Source organism: Myripristis murdjan, chromosome 1 (genome assembly GCF_902150065.1).
Source record: "Myripristis murdjan chromosome 1, fMyrMur1.1, whole genome shotgun sequence".
Lineage (NCBI taxonomy): Eukaryota > Metazoa > Chordata > Actinopteri > Holocentriformes > Holocentridae > Myripristis > Myripristis murdjan.
The window spans coordinates 39,447,095-39,473,782 of NC_043980.1; the positions used below are offsets into that span (position 1 = coordinate 39,447,095).

General features: G+C 40.9%; 1 protein-coding gene across 1 annotated transcript in view; it reads left to right on the plus strand.

Annotated features, from left to right (window-relative positions):
* The window catches only part of vegfc (vascular endothelial growth factor c), an 85,594-nt gene that overhangs the window by 39,468 nt on the left and 19,438 nt on the right, over positions 1 to 26,688 (plus strand). The window contains exons 2-4 of the mRNA XM_030057983.1: positions 1,107 to 1,371; positions 8,339 to 8,529; positions 18,250 to 18,389. Of these exons, the coding sequence (XP_029913843.1) occupies positions 1,107 to 1,371; positions 8,339 to 8,529; positions 18,250 to 18,389 (596 nt within the window). The remainder of the gene's footprint in view (positions 1 to 1,106; positions 1,372 to 8,338; positions 8,530 to 18,249; positions 18,390 to 26,688) is intronic.

Genomic DNA, 26,688 nt, shown 5'->3' on the forward strand with positions numbered 1-26,688 from the left:
GAGTTAGCTTGAAACCATGAAACCAAGTGGCAGAACCCGACGCCCGGCACTGGGATTTAGGAACTGTCAGACTTGATCCAGCCTCATGGAATCACCCCTTCCCCTCCAGTCTTTACATGTTGCTATCTACCAGTAGTCCTGGCTTTGATGGAGCGAAACCGCTTGCCTGAGGGCAGCCACATGAACAGTTTGTGGTTTGGGTGGTGAGTGTCTTTAATAATCCGACTTGCCCTGACCTGCACCGTCGGGTGTAGATGTCCTGGAAGCCGGGCAGTGCTGTACGGGTGATGCGCTCAGCACATCGGATCACTCTGTGCAGGGCCTTCCTGTCCTGGGAGCTGCAGCTACCGTACCAGGCAGTGATGCTCACAGAAAGCACAGACCCCACTGTAGCGGTGCAGAAGGTTTTCAGCAGCGTGGCAGAGATCTTAAATTTCCCCCGCCGCCTGAGGTGGTACAACCACTGCCTAGCCTTCTTCACCAGGGTGGTGGTGTGTGTGGTCCATGTCAGGTCCTCAGAGATGTGAACCAAGAGGTACCTGTAGTTGCTCACTCTCTCCACCAGGGTCCCTTAGATCCTGAGCGGTGCATAGTGGATCCTCTGCCTCTCTCGCCTGAAGTCGACCACCACCTCCTTGGTCTTGGCGACATTCAGGTCCAAGTTGTTGTCCTTACACCATGAAGACAGCAGCTCCACCTCCTCCAGATAGGCCGTCTCATTGTTGTTGGAGATCAGGCCTACCACCACTGTGTCATCCGCGAATTTCACAAAGCTGTTGGATTGGTGTGTCGCTGTGCAGTCATGGGTGTACAGGGAGTAGAGCAGAGGGCTCAGTACACAGCCTTGGGGGACACCAGTGTTGAGGGTACGGGAGCTGGAAGTGTGGGCTCCAACCTTCACCACTGTAACAACATATTTATTGCATTATTTACCAGACATTAAACCTTTGTCAAGCAATATTCATTTAAAATGATTTAATTACAAGCAAAAATGATCTGTTGTTCATAACTGACAGAATCTGAATTAAGCAATAAAGCTGTGCACAACAAAATCAGAAGTACTTGTCAAGTCATGAGTGGTGTCATCTTCTCTTTGTTTTCTCAAGGACTCTCCACCAAAGCCAGACATGGAGCAGAGATTGCGCTCAGCCTCCAGTGTTGATGAGCTGATGAGTCTTGTCTATCCATCTTACTGGGCTGCCCTAAAATGCCGCTCTAAACTCTCTGCCGCTGCCGCCGCCGCTGCTGCTTCCACCGGTACTGCCAAATCTGCCTACCGGCCGCCGCCACAGCCCCACCGACTGAGGCCGTTGGCGAATACTGAAGAGCCAGCATTCGCCGCAGCCTACCTCGACTTGGATGTCTTAAAAAGTAAGTCCACTGCTCTTTTTCTCTTCTTTTCTGATTAGATGAAACCGTTACTCTAACTCTAGCAGGATTTTTAGGATAGAGATAAGAATAAAGCTAATGGAGAAGTCATTCCAAAGTGTGCTCGCTGGTTGTCAAGCATACACATGGAAGAACAAAAAGATACACAAATGTACATGCAAACGTGCTTTGTAAAGGCCTGATTGTACTTACAGATTGAGATAATAATGTGCAGACATATGGCAACAAGTAGCACTAATATACACTACTCACAAAAAGTTAGGGATATTGGGCTTTCGGGTGAAATTTCAGGATGAACCTAAAATGCATTATAACCTTTACAGGTGAACTTATTGTGACCTTCTGTAAACTTTTGAATGCACATGTCCAACTGTTCAATGTTTCAGTACTTTTTGCACAAGTTGCTGTTCTCTAACAAGGAGTTTAACGGCAAAATTCACATCAGGTGTTTGATGCTCCAGCTCATCGAGGTCGTATCATTAGGGAACGGCTGCTGGAGACTGGGGTACCTCAAATGGAGTGGCCTGCACTTTCTCCAGACCTGAATCCCATAGAAAACCTATGGGATCAGCTGAGTCGCCGTGTAGAGGCTCGGAGCTCTGTACCCCAGAACCTCAATGTCCTGAGGGCCGCCCTTCAAGAAGAGTGGGATGCCATGCCTCAGCAGACAATAAGTCGACTTGTGAACAGCATGAGACGTCGTTGTCAAGCTGTAATTGATGCTCAAGGGCACATGACAAGTTATTGACACTGCCATTTTTTGTTGTGGTATATCCACCACTGTTGTTGGCTTTTGTTTCAAGAAATTGTTTGAGATGAGGAAATCACCAGTGCATGCTTCTACTTAAATGCCCTCCTTTCATGATATAATATCACTGTAGCATGAACTTTTTACATTTTCCATAAATTTCACCCAAAAGCCAAATATCCCTAACTTTTTGTAAGTAGTGTATGTGCAATGAATGGCTCTCTGCAGCAAAACCTGTGACAGCTGCTATAACCTTTCAACCATTGACTATCAACAGCAGGGTGAGTAGTAGCAGATAATAAACAGTAAATCTAACAGCTCCAGTAGTCTCAGTCAGACAACCCATGTGTTTAGTATGTGCATATGGAGTCCTTAAGAGGCAATAGAAACACACTAAATCAAGGTCATGAAATCCTAATTCTTGCGAAAGGTTTTCTTTTTGGTGCTCTCAATTTGTCTGGAATTCATAAAATTTTGCCTACATTTTTGTTCAGTTGTACCCCTCGTCTAAAGCAAACGTGCCCACGATTTAATGGATAAGCTGACAGCCACCGTCTGTTTAGTTCTGGATAGAGGTTTTTAGATTAACATGCATTTTGACATGGGGTTTAAGGAGACAGAGCACAAGTTAGGCAAATGTAAGCACAATTCCATTAGTTGAGAGTTTGGGATAACAAATCAAAATGGCCATACACTTGAGCTTTGTTTTTGATGATTGCACCTCATTTGTCCAAACACTGGAGAAGCACTTACCAATATACAAACATAAAAGCCTGGAAAGATTGCACATGTCTTAATTTACAGTAATAGTGATCTGAGGCCACAGTGAAGATCTTCAGTACTCTTCAATAATTCAGACTAATATGACATCAGCCATTTTTAATTGTCCCTGCAAATCAGTCAACACCATTCCTTGATACCATGTGTCAAATCCAGATGCTGTCACCTTATATCACTCTGCATTCTGGTTTTGATATATAGAGAACAAGAGTTTAAACCATGGTCATCAACCATACTCTTAGCTGGCATTAGCTGGCACAATAGTTCAAAGAGAGAGCTGCCCTGCTATTTTTTTTACTGCGACTGAGTCAGCTTCATTAACTGAAGGCTATGGGCAATATATCTCCTATAAAAACATCTTAAATATCTAATCAAACATTGCCAAAGCCTCAAAATGAGAAAACAGTCATGATAGAAAATACAGATGAATTAAATGCATTAGGAGACTATTTATAATTGCATCTATAAGCCGATATTCCATCATTGCAGTAACCTATACAAGTCTTTAACTGCTTTCATTGTGGAAATTATTTTAAATACCAGGTCCTGATTTTCCTTTCCTCTAATTAGCCCACAGCCTATTTATACTTCTTTTACTTCCATTCTCAGAGCCTGTGGCAGTGGCCCAAACAGGATGTGGGAAATAACATATAGGCTAACTGGTAAACTATAAATAATCACTTCTGGACAAAATTCCTTGGCGATCTCTCAATGCACACAAGCTTGTGTACACCATAGAGTGTCCTGATCTATCGGCACCTCTCTTGGGAAAGGACCAGCCATGTCTAGAAATGAGTTCATGGACGGGGTAACCTTCAAAAGACCTGGTGATAATCCAGCTAACTCTGACTAAACCTACATGATGACAGGTTTGAACTGTTGCTCCAGTATCCTGGCCTTATGTCAGATTGTCAGCAAACATATCCAGTTAACTTGTGTCACCAATGTACAAAAAACAGTGGCTAATGTTTCCATGTCAGAAAGATTAGGCATATATTTTGTCTATTTCATAAATGAGATAGCTTTCAGGGATGATTCACGTTACAGAATTCAGATGATTGAAAAACAGCAGAGGTTCTTTTTTATTCATGACAAACAGTACAAATTTGAGAGCTTGATTCTGAGAGACTTGTCTTGTATGAGGCTAGTGTCCTGTTCACACAGAGGCGCTTGCAAGAATATGAATGTCTTACAGGCTGGGGAATGGGGAAAACCCCATCATCTAGATTAAGTCATCTAATTCAGGATGAAAGGCAATATTTACAGCATATTCAAAGCGGGCTGCTCTAACATCTGAATGTCATTTTGACTGAAATTAGAACTGCCTTCTAACGCCACAAGATGTCTGTGAAGCAGGTGAAGGGGTGGATGAGTTTATGTTACCAACCGTTATTTCAGCGTTCCCTGACCAAAAAAAGAAAATGTTAAGCAGCACCTGACTGCAGAATATGTCATTTACCTGATTACCTGTCCGTGCAGTAAAGCCTGTACTGGTGCCACAGAGCGCCTAATTCAAGAGAGCATCTCTGTGCAGAGAGGATGCCAAGAACCCCATACCAAGGATTTTAAAAAGCCCAACCACAACCATTCGTGACTTGTCTTTCTTAGGTATTGAAAAAGCATCTCTTGGACCTAGATGAGGTGATGGAAATTATTTTAGAAAATGCTCTGAGGCCTTCTGGATTTTTATTTTCAGGACTTTATTTCCAGATGGGATGACTGAAGATTTTGATGTGTAATTTTAGTTTTCTTTGTCTTTGTTTTTATACACAATAGACTTTGTTGATTATTTCTGGAGATTGCTTGTACACAGTATGTGATGTTCTATACAATGAGCTAATGTAATTTACTTGGTAAACAGATACCTGTTGGTTGATTGCTGGTGAAGTGGCCAGACTGAGTGGATTCAGCTAGTGTAGGAAACTAGGACAGCTATGCCTCAGAATATTTTAGATGTCACCACAGACTACAAGTCACAACCTTCACAAGATTAACATCCTGGTGCTGTGAATGATGATTTCATTTTGAACCACATCATTGCAGCAAAAATGCAAAACACAGCCAATGACCCAGAGGGAAAACCAGTTGTCTGCTGCTGTAAATGGCCAGACTCTGGCCATTTGCAATGCACTGTGAGATGCTCTTATTATTCTTGTGTTGTTCTCAAAAGGACAAAGACCCTGTGGCTCTGTGAGATGTGCAAACTGTTCTAAATGCACTAGACATGTCCTAGGAAATGTGGCTGTGTAAGTCAAACATTTGGCTGGTGTTCATTTAAACAATATAGAATGAAAGAGGAGAAAGAGGCAAGTTAAATCCAGACTCCATACATGTAACACAAAAAAAAAAAAAAAAAAAAAAAAAACTCGCCACAAGAGAATTTAAACAGACAAAATATCAAGCATAAGAGCATTATACATTTAGACTGAAGAGACTGGAGTGGCAGTGAGAATGAGCATTTAGTTTTACCATCCAAAGAGTGATGGCAGTATGTAAACTCTGCTGACACTTAAGCTGACCCAGAACCCCGAACCACTTCAACTGTCTGTTATGTCAATCTTTCTCAATTTCTCAATCTCGAGTCCCCTACCAGAGATGTGAACATTCCGCTCAGTAATTATTCATAGCACTGCATTCTCCTGGACAGAGACCCCAGTTGCTGTTTGTGGAATCTGCTGTTATTCTCCCCGGTTTGGGCAACAGAGCCCTGAGTGCTCCTGTCACCACTGGGATCCACTTTGGCCTTCACATCCGCTTCAGCGCTTTCTTCAGTACCTGGTACTTCTGTGGCTCCTGATGTTGCTTTCATGCCTACCTAATAGTCCTTATGCATGGTCTGGGCTAGTCTGACTCACCACATAGACACTGGGTATAAGCCTGCCATTGGCATTGGCATTCTCCTTCCACTAACCCCTGACACTGTTTTGCAAGGGCTGCAAAAATGACTTATTTATAGTTAACTGGATACAATTAACATCTGCTCTTCTGCGGTTAGGTTGACATGAATAACAATCATTAATTAAGTCTTAACACAGGAGAGTAGGTGTTCTTGTGTAATTCTGTATTCTGGGACCTAAACAGTCTTGGAGTTGCATCAATTGGGACTCCTGTGGATTCAATGAGCCACATTTGATTTATGTGTGATGATGTTTGCCCCCATACCAGCCATTTCACTGTAGTCAGAGCATTTTTTCAAACTTGATATCACTGTATAAACTGAGCTATAGTGACCTCTAGGATAATCGCAGCCTCATGAAACTTTACATCCACAAACTAGAGACAGAGGACATTCAGAGGATGTCTGGTTGTATTGTCAGATAGACTGACAATAAGGGCAATTTCCAGAACAGAAAGCTCAGCATCCAGTTGCTAAAATATGTAGTTCTTAAAGAAATCTCCAATGTCAGATGTTTTTCACACCAAATCACAGCATGAATTTTTCTGTGGTGTCCTAATGTGATATTTTGGAGGGACTTTTGGCCATTTTTATTCATTTATGAGAGTTTAAAACTGTTTATATTTTGCACCAATTCTGTGTAACAAATAGGATCAAACGAAAAAATACTAATAACACGACTAAACAACTAATTAATGCCTATTAAGTATTACCCAAAATGAAATGTAACCTAGATATTCTCTTAGCAGTTCATCCTCACAAAATCTTTCACAGAAATACTCGTGAATGCTTTCTGTTTCATCCAGGACAGTGCCTTTGGTGCTCATAAACGTAGAGGTAGAGATAGAGGAATTATGATTCACTGTTTTTAATGATATGGTTGGGCAAATATTCAGCAGATTGCTTGTAATACTTGTTCTATAGAAATTATTTGTGGGATCCTGGCAGCTTGAGTGTTGTACAGGTTTTTGATCAGAGATGACCAGTAAAAATTATAGCAGGAGGAGGATCAGTCAAACTTGAGCCAAGACCCATATGCTCAAATACAGATGAAAAACAGTCTCATTCTAACTCATCAAAAGCTTCATATTATCTAGAGACAGAGCAGACCAGGAAGATGAACTATCTCTGGAAGCATGAATAACATGTAAAAGCATGCATGTTATCTAAGGCCAAGTCATCTGCTGTTCAAGGCTATTACGGAGCAACTTGGCATAAGTTTAATTTCATTGGGGATTAAAGATAAGGTGTGGTAACTGGAGCAGAAAGTGGGATTTTTGCCATTCCTTAGCAACAAGGATAAAACTGCTGAGTTTTGAGTTTTTTGTTTTTACCGAAAGGGCCCTTGTTGCTTGTGTAGCCTTGACTGCTGTATCAGGCATATTAAACAAATAAGGACCGGGCCTGTCCCACGATCTGCAATCAAATTCTGTGAGGTACTATTCCATTTACAGTGAGGAAAGAGGGTCGCACTCAACACTTGAAGCAACTTTCTCTTCTTTAATGCAAAACATGTTGAAATGTGTGAGAACAACCATTCTGTGTATCAAAAACTCAGTTCTCCATGCCTAGAGAATCAGATTCGTTTTAATGAGTCTAATTTCATGATTGTCTGTGTCCTAGATGAGCACTTTAAGTACTGTGATCATAACCACTCTGAATTTATTGAAATGAGATTAAAAAGATATGAAAAAAATTCTAATAAAAATCTTTGACTGCATTACAGATACAACTGTACTGGACTGAGTATATTACTCAGTATAGTATATTACTCATAAAGACTGTTTAGAGGAAAGACTGTTTTAACTTGGACTTGGACTATTTTATTTGCCCAATCTACCTTGTCAATAAATTAGTTTACACATAGTTCCACCTCTGCCTCTTGTGTGTGTGTGGTGTGACCCGGGGATTTTAATCAATCAGTACAACCTTGTGACACAACCACTTGGACACATGTGGACGTGCACGTGCGGCTCCACCTCCCGAATTAACTCGCCTATAATATAATACATAATATATATATATATATATATATATATATAAAAAGCCATCTTGCTTTAACCTCAGTTGAACCCCTGAGAAAATCTACCTCCCTCTCTCCATCACAGGTTTAGGATTTAGGATTTAGGATAGCGCAGCTTGCCCTTAAAGGCAATGGCACCTGGCACACTGATTGGTTTAACTGGCATAACGCCCAAAACACACCCATGCATACTATAACGGGTAGCGCAGGTGTTTTATGGATAACGGCAGGTGCGCAAGATAGCAACTTTTGCGGGGGAATGCCTCTTGCGCAATGCTAAATCCCCAAATAACGGGTTTAGGGACTCTGGCACAAGATAGGGCCAGTAGTCTTGTATTCAGCTTTTGTTAGATTGAGAGCATATTGTATCTCTCAACCATACGTGTTTGTGTAGCTATGTGTTTGTGTGTGTGTACAGTACCATGGATGTGTGTTTGTTTGTGCATCTACTGTCTGTCTCCATTTTATATTCTTCTATTTCTCTTTGTCTATCTGCATGCAGGCATAGAGTCAGAGTGGAGGAAGACTCAATGTATGCCCAGGGAAGTGTGTGTCGACGTGGGCAGGGAGTTCGGGGCTCCGACCAATGTCTTCTATAAGCCACCCTGTGTGTCCGTCTACAGATGTGGGGGATGCTGCCACTCTGAGGACAAACAATGCAGGAATATTTCCACTGGTTACCTCAGCAAAACTGTAAGGATCTACAAATGTGTTTAATTAGTCTTTATTTGTTTGAAAGTTGACTGAGTGCCATTCTCTGTTACAGCAACACTTTGCTGGAGTAGTTGAAGGTTCGGTTCCTTGATCAAGGACAACTGAACAAAGTAGTAGAACGAGTAGTAGTACTTGCCACCCAATCTGGGAACTGAAATGGTGATTGTCTGGTCACAAACCTGTCCCTGGATCCTACTAATCACACAAAAGTACCTAAAAGTAGCCCAAACTGCTCAAACAGTCATCCAAAATGATCCAAAGTGTTTGTTACCGAAAAATACCCAAAGTTTCCAGTTACCTAAAAGTACCCTGAAGCGCTCCACCAGTTACCCAAAAGTACCGAAAAATGTTGAAACTGTTACCTGCATTTTCCCCAAAGTACCCAAAAGTCTCAGCTACCCAAAAGTGCTCAGTTATCCAGAAGTAACCAACATGTTCAAACAGTGGCCCAAAGTTGTCCATGTAGCTTTGGTCTGAATAGGATATACATAAGCTTGCGACCCTCTGGGTGCAATAACATTGAACCTGACACAGGACAGAGAGAGGGTGGAACTTGTAATAGTTGATATGATTACAGCGATACAACCATCTAAAGACCCAAAGATGGCAGACTGGGTTAGCTGTTAATGCAAATGCAGTCACCACTGTGTGGCTAGCTGACATAAGGTAACGACATTTTTACATTGATGGAACTGGTTAGGTCTCATCTGCTGTCATGAAATTTTAATGACATCTAGTGACAGTAAACAGGAACTGCACATCATCTAGAAATGAATGCAAGACAAATCCAAAAGCACAGATTAAGAGATCTTGTTTTACTTTCTTCTGCCACTTAATAAATCACCCTCCCAAACATTTATGAAAAACATAGTATTCTCAAAGTAATCTTAAATATTTAGAATAACTTACTGTCCTTGATTAATGTGAGGAACACTTCACAGAATACATTTTAGAGAATGGATTCAGTAATTTGAAATTAAATACGTAAGTAATCATCCAAAACTGTTTCCCCAAATGTACTTTTGGGTATCTCTTTAAGGACTGTGGGGTCCTTTTGAGTACTTCTGGGCACATCTGTGTACTTCTGCGTAATGGTTGAGCATTTCTGGGTACTCCTGGGTATAATTGGGTAATTGTTTGAGAACGTTGGGGTACATTTGAGCAACTGAGCATTTTGGGGTACTTTTGGGTACATTTGTAGGCTAAACTTTTGGTTAACTGTTTGAGCAGTTTGGGGTACTTTGGGATATGTTTGGGTGCATTAGGGTAGTTTTTGGTGATTCGTAGGACACCCTCTAACCTCTTGACATAGAAATATGGGTGAGCTTCTGTCTGATATGGATTTATCTGGGGGTCCTTGACATGGGAAGTCTTACAACCCCTGGTCTAAGAGTACATCATCCTTTGTTACTTTTCTGGTACTCCTCTCATACATGATTGTTCTCAGGTCATTGCTTATAATGTTGGTGGTCTAGGAACTTTTAATGTAGCCCTCATCGCAAGCAGGCCTAGTCAAGAAAAATGTTCCATGCTGTGTTAACCACTGGTTATTATGTAGGTAGGCAGGTCAATACATCATTATTGACGCACCACTGAAGTAGGAAGGCAGGGATATAAAAAGACTTTTAACAATTGTGCAACATTTGTGTGAGCATTAATCTCAGCAAAACAATTGGCATAGTCAATAATGTAATGGTCAGTTACTTTACTTATCAAAAGTTTCCTCAAACTGGGCAGGTTTTAAACAATATCTCATAAACAGATGTTCAATAAATGTTGCTGGTAGGAATACTCAATAAAGATTGATATATTGCAATCAGTTTAAAACAGTATATTGATGTAGACTAGGAGACTAGGAAAGCATATTCTCAACTCTAATTATGGTACAAATGTGAAAACTTGAACACAAACAGCATGTGTTTCTGCTCCATCTTTGTTCACTTACACATAAAACCTGTAATCTGATTGGAGGAGCTTTGACATAATTAATAATTTCACTGAGTGTAGCAACCTGATGGAAATTCTGAGCAGTGCATAACGCCGGAGGTACCGCTGCCACCACTCTCTCCATAAGAAAACAATGGCTTAGCCAAAACAAAGCTATTTTGCTGGTGATCATGTGTACCAGCCTTAAGTCGCTCTGGATAAGAGGGGTCAGCTAAATCCAAAAATGTAAATCTAAATGTAGAATGTGTGTTTGTGTGTACGAATGTATGTGCATGTGTGGCTGCTGCCACAGTGAGGACAAAAGGGAATGTCTCAAGTGTATACACAGCAGGGCGAGAACGTCTCAGTTGGTTATCTCAGCATAACCAGCAGTTAATGATGTATTGGTATTTTTGTGTTTTGTTTGTGTGTGTGTGTGTGTGTGTGTGTGTCACACCCTGTGTTCTAAGTTTAAACTGCAGTGAATGGGAGAGGAGTTACTAGCATGTGGCCTACTTTGTAATTGAGCCTGTTACTGTGTGGTCTGACTGAGTTTTACAGCAGGTTTCTCTCATTCTCAGTCAGGGGTCCATTCTGAGGCTGCCCTGTTTGCTGCCGAATCATAAATCTGTGCTTGTGCTCAGGGTTGAATTTACTGGACTTGTTGCCATTATGCCTTTGAAAGGACGATGATTTTGAATGTCTGGCCTACAATTTCCCCACATTTTTCATTGCAACAAACCATTTTGCAAATCACACAGGGGCACTAAAAATTTCACAACATATAATAAAAATCCCTTTATTTTCAAATGGTTAAAAGACCCACCTTATGATTTGCCTCTTGGGCTCACAAAGTCATCACCATTCATAAACCACAGAACTAATAATTGGCTGTGCAAAGCAAATGTTTCCCTGGAGACAGTTTCACTAAACCCAATTTCAAGTCATCAAAACACAACAGTGCTGCTGCTTTTAGGAAAACTAATGTGGTCGACTTTATTACAGTGATGGAATACATGAATGAAATGAATGAATTAAAAGAGAATCAACATGGTAGAGTGCAATCCTCCAGTACCACTGAACAGTTCTTCAGCTTGCTGCAGCGTCCATCCCAGCTCCTGTTTGTATGTCTTCTGTCTTGGAAGTCCCCGATGTTTGAATTTTCTAGCAGTAAATGACCACAGCATAAAAAAGATAATCATCTAATGGCAGAAATCCCAGAACTGGATCACCACCAAAATCTAATCAACTGATCCTTGAGCCACAGGATATCTGTCCAGCAAATTTTGAACCAAATCTGTTTGTTACATTTTGTATGACAAAAAGACAGGGATAAAAACCTAATCTGCTTCCAGCTTTACTGGCAGAAGTGATAACTCTCAACCATTTAGCCATGCAAACTGGAGAAAAATGCCTGAATCCTCAGCAAAGTGCATTCAACAGTAGAGGCTGATCATACAGCTGAGCACTGAAGCAGATCCAAGTGTGGTGCTCCTGTCTTGGATCAAGGGAAATTTACTATAGAATGAGTGCTACTGCTTGCCACTGACCCGTGGCAGTGTTTTACACAATCTTGGATGTTGCGGATATCAGCGCACATGTTTTCTATAAACAATTCATGAAGAAGAAAAGCAGCAGATATGACGTCTTCCTGCAGCTGGATAAGGAGCTGAGCACAAACTAAGTGAGGGCCAGGGAAACTGTGTAGCAAAGACTCTTTTTTTATATCTTCATGCATCACAGACATCACACTGAGAGCCATATACATCCTCACGCTCACCAGTCACTCTTAGTACACCCAAGAATGAGAACAATGCTACAGACATGACCTATGAAAGCAACGTTAGAACTGGAGCTGCATGCAGCCATTAGAGGAATCTAAGCCCATTTGGCAAATGATTTGACATTGAGAATATAAGCTTGATTCATCGTTTGGAAAAAGGACCTCTTTTTTCTAGTGTATGCTGTATGCCTATAGGAATCTGCCTGTTGATGTGAGGCTGTGATCCATATGAGGTCAAAGAGTCGGTGATATTGCTTGGTGCCAGACCCATCGCTGCATTCACAGTCAGCAGTGAAGTCTTAAAATAAGATAATAATAAATACCACTGCCCTAATCCACTCAAAGAAGATTTAACATCACTTCACAAGTGTTTCTCAAAGTTTCCCAAACCAAAATGCACATACAGCTACCAAGTACACAGGGATGATAGTTTTGTTCAAATTACTTTTTATAACTTTGTTTTTCCTGTTACCAACATCTTGAAAAATCCTGCACTTCCTGTAGGAGCAGCAGCCACCACAGAGACAGAAGTAGACTGTTTGAGTTTGCTATCACTGGTTTTCTTCATTGAATACATGTATGCATATTGGAGGAATATATTTACTTTCTCTGAAGTATTAAAATGTAGCTGGCGCCTGCCACTCCTGTGACTGAGGACTAGCACAGAGAGCTTAGACCACACAAGAAAATAGCTATACTACTGAAAAAAAAATACACATCATCAATCTCAAAACCTTTTTATATAACAGTTTGCCTGGATTAAGGCAGTTATTTTTAAGAATGTTATCTGAGGGCAACCCTGTCATATTTTCCCTGAACATAATTATGATTGAAGTTTAGTTGTACAATTTTTAGGAGGCTTTGTTGCCAAAGTTAGCATTTGGAGCATCCAGCCAGTATCCAGCACTCAGTAACAATGAGAGGAAGATAGCACCACTACTGTCCTATAGAACAGCTGGCGGGGAGTGAAATAATATCACATTTTTCAGAATGGGTGAACTATCTCTTTATAGCTGTGCTGGGTACAGACACTGTAGGTATCTGTCCTACAGCCTGCTGCCATCAGTATGTGACCCATTAGCCTGCTCTTAAAGCCCTGGACCCCACCTGCCCTGTGTTAAAAAGCTTTGAAATCGGATGTATTTTCCTGCTCCTTGGACAACAATGAGCTGCATGATCATATTATGTACTTTGCTACAGCAGCCCATTTTTTCATCTGGTTTAGTCATTTCCAGATTACTGTTGTTAATGGACTAGCTCAGGCAGATAGCTTATTGTTTCGTTTCAGCTGGTTTATTCATTTCCAACAAGTGTTAACTTAATGAACTGGGAGAGCGTGTTTGAGTTGACAGCTCTGTTGTTTGATCAGCCGTGTGAGCTGATTTCCGCTGGAGCTGGAACTTTATTGTGGCTAGAATGTGTGCTTGTGTGCGTGTTTGTGTACGAGTTAATGCCTACATGTGCAAATGTATTTTGGCGTATATGCGTCAGACATGCGTAAGCAGCAGATTGTGGAACAGGAAGGTAGAACAGGTGAAGGGAATGAAGAAGAAAATATTGATAGCTATAAAGAGGGCAGAGGGGAGAGGAGGCTGAAGTGAGGTTTGTAAGAGGTGGAAACAGGAGACAAGAGAGACTAAGGCTCCCTCTTGAGGGAACAAGTGGGGTTGGCGCCACGCTAAAACTAACATACACTGTGTTGAGTGATAGCGAGCTCCATGCTAACAAAATAGGAGCAAATGGGGAACTCAGCTGTTATCTTTGAAATGGCCAACAAGACCAGAGCCCTATCTCTTTGAATGAAAAATTCTCTATATCTACCATTCTGACCTACATATTGTCATTTGCTTTTCATATTAAGAGACTATCAAATTGTGAACAACATAGAGTGATAAAACATATTCCACAGACATTCGTGCCACAAAAAAAAAAAAAAAAAAAAAAAAAAAAAAAAATTCCACTCACTGAGATTTGTATGCAGGCACTGTCCACAGCCCCAAGTAACAACAAGATTGCCAGATTCTGCAGTTCTTGTTTTTGCTATGGTAACAGTAAAAAGTCAGAAGTAGGCAAAACAAATGTTTTGCAAAGGTTTTGAATCACCGCAACCACAGGACGTTGTCCATCATACAGTCATAACTGTGCACAAAAATTGAAGCTTGGTCCGGCCAGTAGTTTCCTAGACTAGCTGCAGGCAGGCCAGGCCCGGCTGAGCTGAAGCATCGAAAATCCACTGTAGATTACCTCTAAAGCTCCTGAACCCCCAAAAAATGATATTCAGGACAGCCCTACAAATTATAAAAGCTGAAAAATATCTTTCTCTCTGTGTTTGTTTTTACCGGCACCTCATGGTAACGTGAGAGCTTGTGTTCTCTCGTGAGCTTGCCATGAGCAGTTTGGTTCAGTTCTAAGTGGCAAGTCTGACATCCCAGTCGTTTTGCGTACGCGATCCAAAATTTTCAGTTGTCAAAATACAACCTTCAAAATTTAGTCAGTCAGTGTTATATGCCCTGTCTTTTTATAATCTATTAGGATTTTAAAAGTTGTGCAGTGTAACCTCTGCCTCTGGTAACAGTTGTCTTGTGGGGGCTTGTCTGGTCTTCAAGTGTTGCTGTTGAGCTGTTGCCACTAACTTGAACACACAGTAGATATCAAGCTTGTGCAGCTGTGCAAAATGATGGAGATCCTGATATCTTCCAGTTGTAAAAAACTCTGTTAAAACTTCAGCATACACTGTGTTGAGTGATAGTGAGGCTTTAACAAAGGAGATTGGTGCATTGTACATTGGTCTTTGAATAGTTTTTTGACCATGGAGTCATGAAATTTCAGCACATAAAGGAACACGTCATCTTTCAGTTGAGTTAAAAAATAAATGAATAAGTAAAAGGCCGCGGTTGAAGTTGAGAGGCTTTCTTCTGGCAGTAACAACAAGGGTTTTGGGTGCTGAGCCACGGTCTTTTTGAGGTTTCACAAGACATTCTTTCACTCTGGTAGTTTTTCCTAAATGCTGTTCTTGGCAGTCATCTGAAAGGATTGGCTGGATCGAGTTGAGAGATTTACATACTTTGGGTGGTAATGCAAGTTGCGGCAGACTAGATAATTTACACTTCATCTAAATTTGAATGAGATTCTTTTTCTCTGAAATCATTTGTCTAAAAAAGTGCTTTTGCATGGTGGTTTCACATGGAAATGTCTGTGGCATCTGCATGTAAAACCATCACGACACTGTATGGTGATTGCTTTTGTCGTCCTGAAAGTTTCGGTTTGATGCCTGGTTCCAAAAATGCTGTTTTTGGCAGCGCCTTAAAGCACTTGGCAGGTGTTGAGAGGGTTTGACACATATCAGGTAGTAGAAGTCATACTAAACTGTATAATTTACTGTGTGACTGGCTTTAAATTTCTTAAAGTGTTTCTGTCTGGTTGCTACGTGTATAGGGCAAGTGTGAGATGACTTTCATTCTGCACACTTTCAAGTGGCACTTTTTTTTTTTTTGCATAGCCTCATAATGTTGTAGTGTTTTTCCTTTCCTTACTTTTTATATTAACACCTCTACATAACATGCTATGGTGTTGTAATTCTCAGTTGTGTTACATTTAATACTCCCCATTTGCCATATTCTATTCAGATTTGTACTTTATTTTCCCTGCTGTATGGCTATTACTTTTTTCCTCAGTTTCCCCTCAGGGATCAATGAGGTTTCATGTTATCTAAATAGGATACTTCATAGGGAATAGTCCTTTTGCTGTAATGCTTCCTGTTTGGCAATCCTCTTTTCAAAGATGTCCAAGACAAAACATTACAACAAATAAAAGGAAACAAAAAATGTGTCCAGATGAACTTTCCAGCCTGGAGATGGTCAAGCTGATCTCTAAGATCTAGACAAGGAAAGAGAGTTGCTAGAAACAACCAACTGTTTAAAACTAACTAAAATCTGCTAACTGGGTAAAAAGGTATATACATACCTTTTTGCTTATATGCCTGTATGTCTGGAAGAATTGCAACAGCGGGTATAGATTCTGTGTCTTGCTCGATGATACTCCAGCAGGGTGGGTGCTTGGTGACACTGGAGTTTGAATCCAGTTCCTCAGGTTGAAGGATGGTGTGTTAAACCGATACAGTTTATGTGCATGTGTATTTCTCTGTGTGTGTGTGTGTGTGTGTGTGTGTGTGTGTGTGTGTGTGTGTGTGTGTGTGTGGTGTGTGTGCAGAGCAGTTTTTAAGAGGCCATTACCATGGTGAATGCTCTGCCAGGCCACAAAGACTGGGGTCACTTTTAATGATCTCGATGAGAGAGAGAGAGAGAGAGAGAGAGAGAGAGAGAGAGAGAGAGAGAGAGAGAGAGAGAGAGAGAGAGAGAAATAAAGCGAGTGAAAGAGTTTAAGCTATTTAAAAGAGTCTTGAATAGGAGTCATTGAGACTAATTAGTTTCTGTTCATGCTGTTCAAGTGCCTCATTGAATGAATGAAGTGGCTCTCAGGGTCTCTGTTTTATCCAGTACAGGAGTCTTGTGTAAGCATCTCTATCACTGCCATGTGAAAACCTATCAACCCCCCCACCGCTTTTTTGCCTTAAGAAAAAAACTGAATCTGTTTCACCCATAATATGATGGACACAATGCAGTTTGACTAGTTTCATACTCAGTGTAGAATTGTTCAATGCTACACTGTTTGCTTGTGGGAAACCATTAACTTGAATTGACCTTTTGGTCAGATTCCACATACATGCCTCAAAAGATATCATTATTGTTATAATTATTGTTATTTTAAAACTGCACTGCTACAAATGATGTGGAAGCAATATGGAAGTCTGGAAGACCCAGAAAGTAGATCCAGTGATCTGGATCTACTTTCACATTCAGTTATCATATGAAAAATCAGCAGCTGTCAGCAATAAAAAAAAAAAAAAAAAAAAAAAAAAAAACACACAGAAAAGAGATCACAGCCTACTTATATGATACTCTTTGAGTCATATTTATAACTTCTTGATCTAGATCTACTAGATCTACGCTCTACAGTGGAGCTCCCAGTGAACCTCAGTATTAGATTATAGACTTATTCTGGGCTCAAGCACATCTGCAGGCAAATATGTTACTAAACTGCCATGTTGTGGGCTGAAGAGAAACCTGGTTCACACAGGGAAATTTCTGGTGGAGAAACCTGGTTGTTGGGTGATATAAACTTCACTCTGATTTTTGATTGGCTTTTTCCAGGCACACATGGATAGATAGATAGATAGATAGATAGATACTTTATTCATCCCGAAGGAAATTCACAGTTTTCAGCAGTATCCACAGAGTACAAGATTAAGTAAATAAAAAATAAAAGAATAAAAGATGACACTCGAGATCTAAAGATCTAAGTACCCAATGTGCAAAAAACCAAAAAACCAGTGTGCATCGATGCATACAATGTGCATAGATGTGGACAATGTGCAAATTTACAGTATAAACAGATGATAAATAGCTGATAACCAGATGATAAAAAACCAAAAAAAATAAACAGATGATAAAACCATATGCAGGAAAATAGAGCGCAGGAAGGAAGGAAACTGACATAATCAACACAGTAACACTGTACAGTACTTAGAATAAAAGCATTCTGTTCTTCGCGCTCATTGAATAATGCTTAATAATTTTATGTCAGCGTTATCTCTGATGAAAATATAAGAAAAAAAAAAAAAACACATCTACTGCAGCTTACTTCATTTATTAGTCCAACTGGAGTGATAGAAATATTGCTGGACCACCTGTCCAGTGTGCTCTGGTGGCTCTGAGGGCTGCCCAGCATCTCGGTCAGCAGATGACTGAGTGCGTGTAAACAGGGGTTTGGAGTTAGCAGAGTTAGCTGCAATGAAAAAAAAAAAAAAAAAAAAAAAAAATCATCAAAAAATCATTGCACAGTCCCACCCCGTCCGTCTCACACATACACACACTCTCACTCTCACAATACTTATTCTCTCTCTCTCTCTCTCTCTCTCTCTCTCTTTGCAGCTCTTTGAGATCACGGTGCCAATCACCCAAGGCACCAAGCCGGTGACCATCAGCGTTGCCAACCACACCCAGTGCAGCTGTCTGTCCAAACTGGATGTCTACAAACAAGTTCACAGCATCATCAGAAGAGCTTTACCTGAGTAAGCACTCTGTCACACGCACACACACACACACACACACACACACACACACACACACACACACACACACACACACACACACACCCCTATATCCAGGGTCCAAAATGAACTTTTTGGCTCATCTGCAAATGCCAGGTAAACTGAAAAAAATGTACCAGCCAAAAATATGTGCTGCCAGCCATAAAACTGCATCATGCATTATTTACATGCTGTGCTTTTGAGCTTCATGTTTTAGCCAGGATCTCAGGGCCCCTGCTTCATTCAGAAGACCCCGCAAATGCACCAACCTCTGTGACTGTTCAACTCTCCAACATGTCTTTTTTTTTTTTTTTTTTGATGTCTTAGCACTGGAAATGTGTCGCCACATCTGTAATAACATGTAACACACATGTTTCTTACATCCACAACACAGACACACATGGTGTAGAAAGTGCCCTAATAGTAGTGAGGTGCTTTGATTGGCTGACGTCACAATAGGTGCACATAAAACACATAGTAATGTAAACGCTAGCCCTATGCTGTAATTCCAAATTATTTACCGGCCACCTGACTGGTGACCCCAATTTATTATTTATTTTATATTTATTTACCATACCCCAAATTTACCCACATTTGGTGAGTAAATGGTGGTAACTTTGGATTCTGTCCATATCCATAGCCACAAATCCACTGTCATCATTCACATCCAAACCATAACTCCTTCCTGCTCTTGCCTCATTTGACCTGAATCAGAGCTAAATGAAATTAATGTGTGAAAATGTGTGTGTGTGTGTCTGTGTGTGTGTGTGTGTGTGTGTGTATGTGCATGTGTAGTTAAACGGTGCAGGAAAAGCCTCTTCCTTGTTTCAATAGACATGCTCTTGGTGTGGTGTGCACACGCATACACACACAAACACATGCACAGACACACACACACACACACACACACACACACACACACACACACAGTGTTGGAGTCTATTGTTACAGAGCCTATTTCCTGTGCACTGTGTGTGTATACAGGAGGTGTTACTTGAGGAAACACTAAAGACACACTTGATTGACTCTGTGTGTGTGTGTGTGTGTGTGTGTGTGTGTGTGTGTGTGTGTGTGTGGACACTGGCGGTGATTTATTGCACCATTGCACCTCCATAACACTCTCTGACAGTCAGGATCCCACAAGGAAGTGGTTCACGATCCATTTTTTGGCTTACATCCTGCAAAAACAGAAGGATGCCCATGTGCAATCGTTCTTAAAAAACACTAGGCAGGTCAGTCGAGCAAATGTGAATGTAAACACACATGCCTATGGTGTCCTGATGTATTGAAATCTGTGTTTATTAAAATGTTGCAAGTGTACGCTGCTTCATTTGGGAATATCAGTATGGCCACCGATCCACTCGGTGGCTTCAACTGTGCTGGGCAGTTTAATATAATGTCAGCCCCCCAGGGTATTTTATAACTCGGTGGAGCCACTCTAGCACAGCTGAACGTTCCACCATTCATTTCAGAGACAAAAAACAGCGCTCTGTTGGGAAGATCCTTCTTCACTTTTCCATCACAGTATAAAGTAGAAAGATGGCTGACAAATGCCTAAAGAAAATGACTCTGCACCGTGTTGCACACACAGCTCTAACAGGTCTAACATGAATAATGACTGAATGAAAACAAGTAATAATTCGGATTTGGACTGAAGATTTGAATTCGGTACAGCCAGCAAACAGACAAGTGAATGCAATGTACATTTTGAAGGTGCGCCAGGACTTCATGGAAATATTGTTTGTCATTTTGACAAACCTGAGAGGCCAGATTTCCCTTAAAATCCTTACAACTTACAACAACACCCTGTTATTTTAAAAGATTCATACACATATTGTTACAGCAACATGTATGGAAGAGGAAAAACAGGAGAGGTTTGGTTTTAGACTTCCTTGATTCCTTGATTGTAGCCTATCTTTAATGTCTTTAAAATCCATATGGTCCGAGCTGACTGAGGTAAATATCTAACTACCTAGCCAGATCATGCCAATGTATTTACCTTTGATGCCAAGTCACTTTGTACTTGTACAGTGTCCCAGCAGAGGGACTTATAGCATACTTTTTGTCTCTAATCTGACTGCTAGTCCATCACCAAAATGCCACCCCTGTATTGATCTCAGAATGCAAGGTGTTGTTTATGTTATGACATAAAAGTGAAATAATGCAATTGGGAAAACGTTATAAATCAGAAGGCATAAAAAAAACTCAAGTGCCCCATTCCCTAATGTACAGTGCATTTTAAAGTAGTGTTGCAAAACACAAGGTGGAAGCATAAAAATAAAGAGGTTAAAGAGTGTTTAAGTGTCTAAGTGTTTCTGAAGCTAGAACTTTTAATTACAATAATCCTGGCTCTCAGTGGAGAGTTTTAGTTTCTGATGATCAGCTAAATGCTGTTTCACCAGCCTTTTCAATCCGAAGAGAATACAATTGTTTTATCAACAGTGATAAAACAGAACTCCTCCTAGTCGGTACCAAATCCACCTTATCCAAAGCCAACAGTTTTTCCCTCACCATTGACAGCTCCACAGTGTCCCCCTCCCCCCAGGTTAAGAGCCTGGGTGTCATCCTTGACAGCTCACTGTCCTTCCACTCTCACATCAATAACATAACCCGCTCTGTATATTTCCATCTACGCAACATTAACCGTCTCCGCCCATCTCTCACCCCTCACTCCACTGCCATCCTGGTTCACAGCCTCGTCACCTCCCGCATCGACTATTGCAACTCACTCCTCTTTGGTGCCCCTCACAAATCCCTCCATAAGCTTCAACTGGTCCAGAATTCTGCAGCCCGTATCATTTCTAGAACCCCCTCCTTTCATCACATCACTCCCGTCCTCCAACAGCTTCACTGGCTCCCGGTCAAATTCAGAATCAACTTCAAAATCCTTCTGTGTACCTTTAAGGCCATCCACAACCTCGCCCCCCCTATCTGTCTGATCTCCTCCGTATCACCACCCCTTCTCGCTGCCTCAGGTCTTCCTCCTCCCTCCACCTCTCTGTACCCACCTCCCGTCTCAGCACTATGGGGAGCAGAGCTTTCAGCCGCTCTGCTCCCCAACTCTGGAACTCACTTCCATCTGACATCCGTAACATTGACTCTCTTCCTTTGTTCAAATCCAGACTCAAAACTCACCTGCTCAAGATAGCCAACTCTCTGTAACTGTTCTGTTCCATTTTTTTTTTTAATATAATGTAAAAGACATGACCAACAGTGGTAGTGATCAAACATGGGTCTGCAAGTGTGAATTAATAGTTGTAGTTTATATTGTGGGGTGGGTGGCACGATGTCTAATTAAGTATTTTTCTATGATGTTTTCTTGCTGTGTTTTCTGTGATGTTTTTATGCTGTGTTTTTTCTGTCGTTGCTGTATTCTGTATTTATTTTTACTGTAAGGCGACCTTGAGTGCCATGAAAGGCGCCATAACAAATAAAATGTATTATTATTATTATTATTAAAATTCAGGGAGAGTGCTTCAACATTATTGTTATCAAAAATTCAGACTTGGACATAATATTGTCATTAGAAACTTTAGTCCAAAAATATCAGTATCAATATTGGCCTGCAAAAGCCCATATTGGTCCAACCCAATATAGACTAGGCCGATACCTCATTTTGTGACATCATTGTGGAAGTTGTATGAGAAAGCCAAGATCCAGTGCAGGCCCCATTCACCCGAGGCCCCTTCACTTCAGTTTATGGTTAAAACACCGACATGCTAAAGGTAGTGCAAATTTGTGTGCATTGTTATGGAGCTGATGTGTGCAGCTCTCCTGAGGCACACTTGCAATTTATAGAAGGAAAAGAAGCTGTTCTGCCTGCTCAGCTCTTTTCCCAGTGCTGTTCATTTTTATAAATCAGGTGCATGAGCAATATGATAAATGATGTTAAGATCCGGGTGAAGATGAAATCCAAGTACATGTACATAAATGAAGCCCCTCAACTGTTCTGTGTGTGTGTGTGTGTGTGTGTGTGTGTGTGTGTGTGTAGTTGGACAGAGGTGGGTGGGGGTTGGGTAGCACTACTGGAGAATAATGACCTGTTCAATTTGGAATGTGCACTTATATATGCTGTAGACTTCCACTATAAATCTAAAGCAAGAAAAGACATGGGGAGCTAGTTAGAGAGAGAGAGAGAGAGAGAGAGTGAATAAGTATTGTGAGAGTGAGAGTGTGTGTATGTGTATGTGTGTGTGTGAGAGACAGACGGGGTAGGGGGGTGCAGATTAGGGGAGAGAGACAGACTAGTCTGAATGTAACCTATAACATGTGTAACTGTGCTATTCTACAGAGACAGTGCACAGTGTATCAAATATGAACACTCACACCCACCGGACGTGAAAATAATCCATGCAAATCAATGCAAATGAATTGAAAAATACTTTTAGCTAGTCCACTAGAGAAGAACATTTATTTAGAAAAGCTCAATATTTTTGGTATCATACCAAATGAAAAAAGGAAGCCTAAATGGATGCAGTCGGTTTTCCCCATGGTGTCTGTTGACATCACAGCAAGGAGGAAAACACGTTTTCCTTGCCACATTACAGCCACATGCAGTGAAAAAAGGTAACAGACCTTTTTCACAGCAGCCATTTTGACAGGAAATATTAATGATATCATAGTTCCACTGTATTTAGGTTTAGAGCTTTTCCTGTGAACCAGGAGCCTGGCTCTTGTAGAACTGAACCTTTGTTCATGTCACCAGTGACACCTGTGTTTACTAGAGGTGGGGAAAATCCATTCACTTAAGTAGGCTATTGCAATTGTTTATTTTATGATTTTTAAATCTATTTTTATCACTAAAGTCAAGATCTTAGTATCATATGAAACTAGATTATATAAGGAACCCTGGTACCAAGCAGGACATGCTAGGTTGTCTGCAAGGGGACTCAAAGTTGCATGAATTGGCTTTGACTGGAAAGCTGAGACTCTTGTGGATTCAATGAGCCACATTTGATTCATGTGTGATGATGTTGGCCCCCATAGCAGCCATTTCACTGTAGTGAGAATCACAATAATTAAGAATCACAATATTTATGGAATCGGCATCCAAATATTGTGATATTGTGGAACCAGAAGATCAGCATACAGTGCCAGCCCAGTGTTTACTCTTACTGCTGTTCATGTCAAAATGTCTCCTGGGAAAAACATCTATTAGCTAATGACTTGTTAGCTAGCTATTATCTAAACTACTGGATATTGGACTTTCCAGTGATAAAAGTATATAGCTAGCTGCACACATGAACATACATCTATACAACTATTCTAATACATCTATTCTAATACATAATCATACCAGATGACACTTGGTGTTTTAGTTGAATTTTTCCAGATCCAGATGTTGTAGCTGCTGTATAAAGTACAACAAATTGACTTTTATAGACCTCAAGCGATGGTGTGTGTGTGTGTGTGTGTGTGTGTGTGTGTCTGGAGGACAAGTAGGGCAGGTTAGGGAAACAGTTTTCAAATAGAATAAAACTTGAGCTGCACTTGTCAAAACCAAATATTTGAAAATTTCTCTCTCTCTCTCTCTCTCTCTCTCTCTCTCTCTCTCTCTCTCTCACACACACACACACGCATTTGTACACATGCACAATCACACATGCAGAGCAATGGTGTTATAAGTAGTAGCTATGTATTTTAGGGATTTTCACACCTACAAATCATCATCCAGCATGTAAGGACACACACACGCACACACACACACACACACACACACACACACACACACACACACAGACACACACACACACACACACATACAGGCACATGTATGTTTCATATTAGGAGAAGTGAGAGAACAAATCAGAGTTCACAGAATATAATCTCTGCCTTCTTCTCTTTGTCTTTCTATCTTTCTTCCCCTCGGCACTTCCCTCTCCACCCCCCATCAGCATGCTGGCTACTTGTGTGTATCCATGCCACTCTCTCTGTAATCGAAACCACCCTGTCAGTATTTTCATCGCCAAACTATTTCACAACTTCAAACAATTTGCCTGTCTGCAAACACACTGCCTGCTGTCTGCAGCTTCACCCAAAGTGAACGGTTCCCAAGACACTGTCGATCACGCAGCCATTGGTTTTTGTGTTTTGTGTTCTATAAACCTTATAGACTGTGTGTTTGTACAGTACATTCAGAGGAAGTGTATTTTACTATGCAGTCATAAATTGGTTGTTTAATACCAAAGCCAAACCCTTTACGGTTCTGTGAAGAAAACGTTTAGAAGTTTCTCTGTAGCATCATGCTCAAATGGCTCTACAGAGGAGCTTTATGATGCTATCAAGAAAACTTTAAGAATGTATGACACACTCCAAACCAGCAGTATGAAAACAGCTTTTTGACCAAAACAGTTGTGGTTCTTGAACCGGTTCCATTTGGAATTCTTGGAGTCAAGGTGCAAACTAACAAAGCAGCTCATGTTTGAACCAGTTTGGAGTTGAACCGTTGGGACGGAGGTGTTGCCAGGTGGCCGGCCGCTGACTCCAGCATTGCTGTGGCTGAATTCTGCCCCAGTCTGCTGGTTTACTGCTCTATGACCCAGCACCCTGTCGAAGAGTTCATAATCCTCCACTGTATTACCCCGTCCAGCACCGCTTTTCACCGGGTCTCCCGACTCCTGCTTCAATTTCAACTTGTTCAACATGATAGTTTGGTCCCAGTTTCTAGCAAACCCAACATTCATCAACTCTTCACCAATTTCAAGATACAGTTTACTTTTTCTAGTACTCCTCTCCACATTTTCAGGAACTTCAGATGTCCAAATTGAAAGCAATAGTTTTGTTTCTTCAGCAGACTACGCACGCTCTTCTAACACACAGCTCGTCCATTACTTGCCTCTATTATGACCCATAGGAGCGTTTCCTAAATGATTGCCCCCTACCAATGGCAGGAGATATCCCACAAGCTATAGTGAGCATCCATCCAAGCGGTTTCACCAAAAATACTTGGTCAAAGTTAGGGTAAGGTTGAGGGTAAGGTTAGAGAACAGAGTCATGGTGACAATAATAAACAGGCAGAAACAAAACAAAATTGGATTCACTTCACACGGAAGTTGAACCCTGGTCTCGGGGTTGCCAGTCCTGTGTAGGGGTACCTGCCTATGTGGATTTTGTCACTTGTTGACACACCATATTCTTGTTATTTACACAGCTGGTAGAGGTTGCGTATCTTTAGAACATAACTACACGTAGGTCATAATAAGGTGCTTGCACAAAGGACCTACGGGGTCGTTTTTTAGGACAGCCTCCATGGCTTCCAACTCCAAGTGCTACTATATTTTGGTTCCAGCTTGGAGCCAGCATTTTAGGTTTTGAACCAATTTAACTTTGATCAAAATGCTCAGAACAGTTCAAAATTATGTGCAGGAAATGGAACGGGACCAGTTCCTTGTTGGAAGAGAGGGTCTGCATGACGGTTCTTTGGGTCTTGGCGGTTGTATATAAACCCACTTAGCCTGTGGGAGTTCATGTTGTGCTTAATATTCACTGTACTTCCATTTTAGGTAATCAGTGTGCTTTTTGGACTCAGATCAGACTGAATGAAGAGCTGACTGAAGGTGGCCACAGCTCTGGTGGATGTGGATGTCCACACTTTTTGTGTATTCTGTTTTTGAAGTAGTGGAAATCAGATGGGCCTCAGAATTTCTCCTTGGTCCAGTTCTAATTTTCTTGCTGTTTCTGAATGCATTATTGAGCTTTCCGGTGTACATTTACGGCAGGGAAAATCAGAACAAATTAGGTGCCTGAGTCTGTATTGGGTGTTGTTATTTTATGAGTTTATGAGTAAAAAAAAAAAAAAAAAAAAGGCCTTGTCTAGAGCAGGAGTTCTGAGGCTCAACAGACAGCCATATCTGTGATGGTGAAAATGAGCAAGCATATTGGCAAACATATTGTTAGCTTGTTAGCATGCTGCTACATGATCCTTACTGTTTTGTAAGGGAAATCTACACTATTGTTCTGTTGTTCCTGTTCTCCTTTTCAGTGCACTGCAGGTTCAGTGCTGTAGTTCCTCAAAAGATGCTGATTGGTCATGTCCATTTTTCTAATTTTTGGTTTTGTTTTGTTTTTAGGAATCATGCTTTGATTTCATATTTGTTGTTGTTTGATTTCTGTTATGTGATTTTGTTTTTGACTTCACGGCAAAATAAACAGAAAATCGTCAATAGGGATGAAATGAGGAGAAAGACACGGATGAGAGGAGAAGTTGATGGAAAAGGTTAGATGAACATGAAAGGAGAATGCAGGGAAGGATGCAGAGAAAACAGGAACAGTTTAACTATAG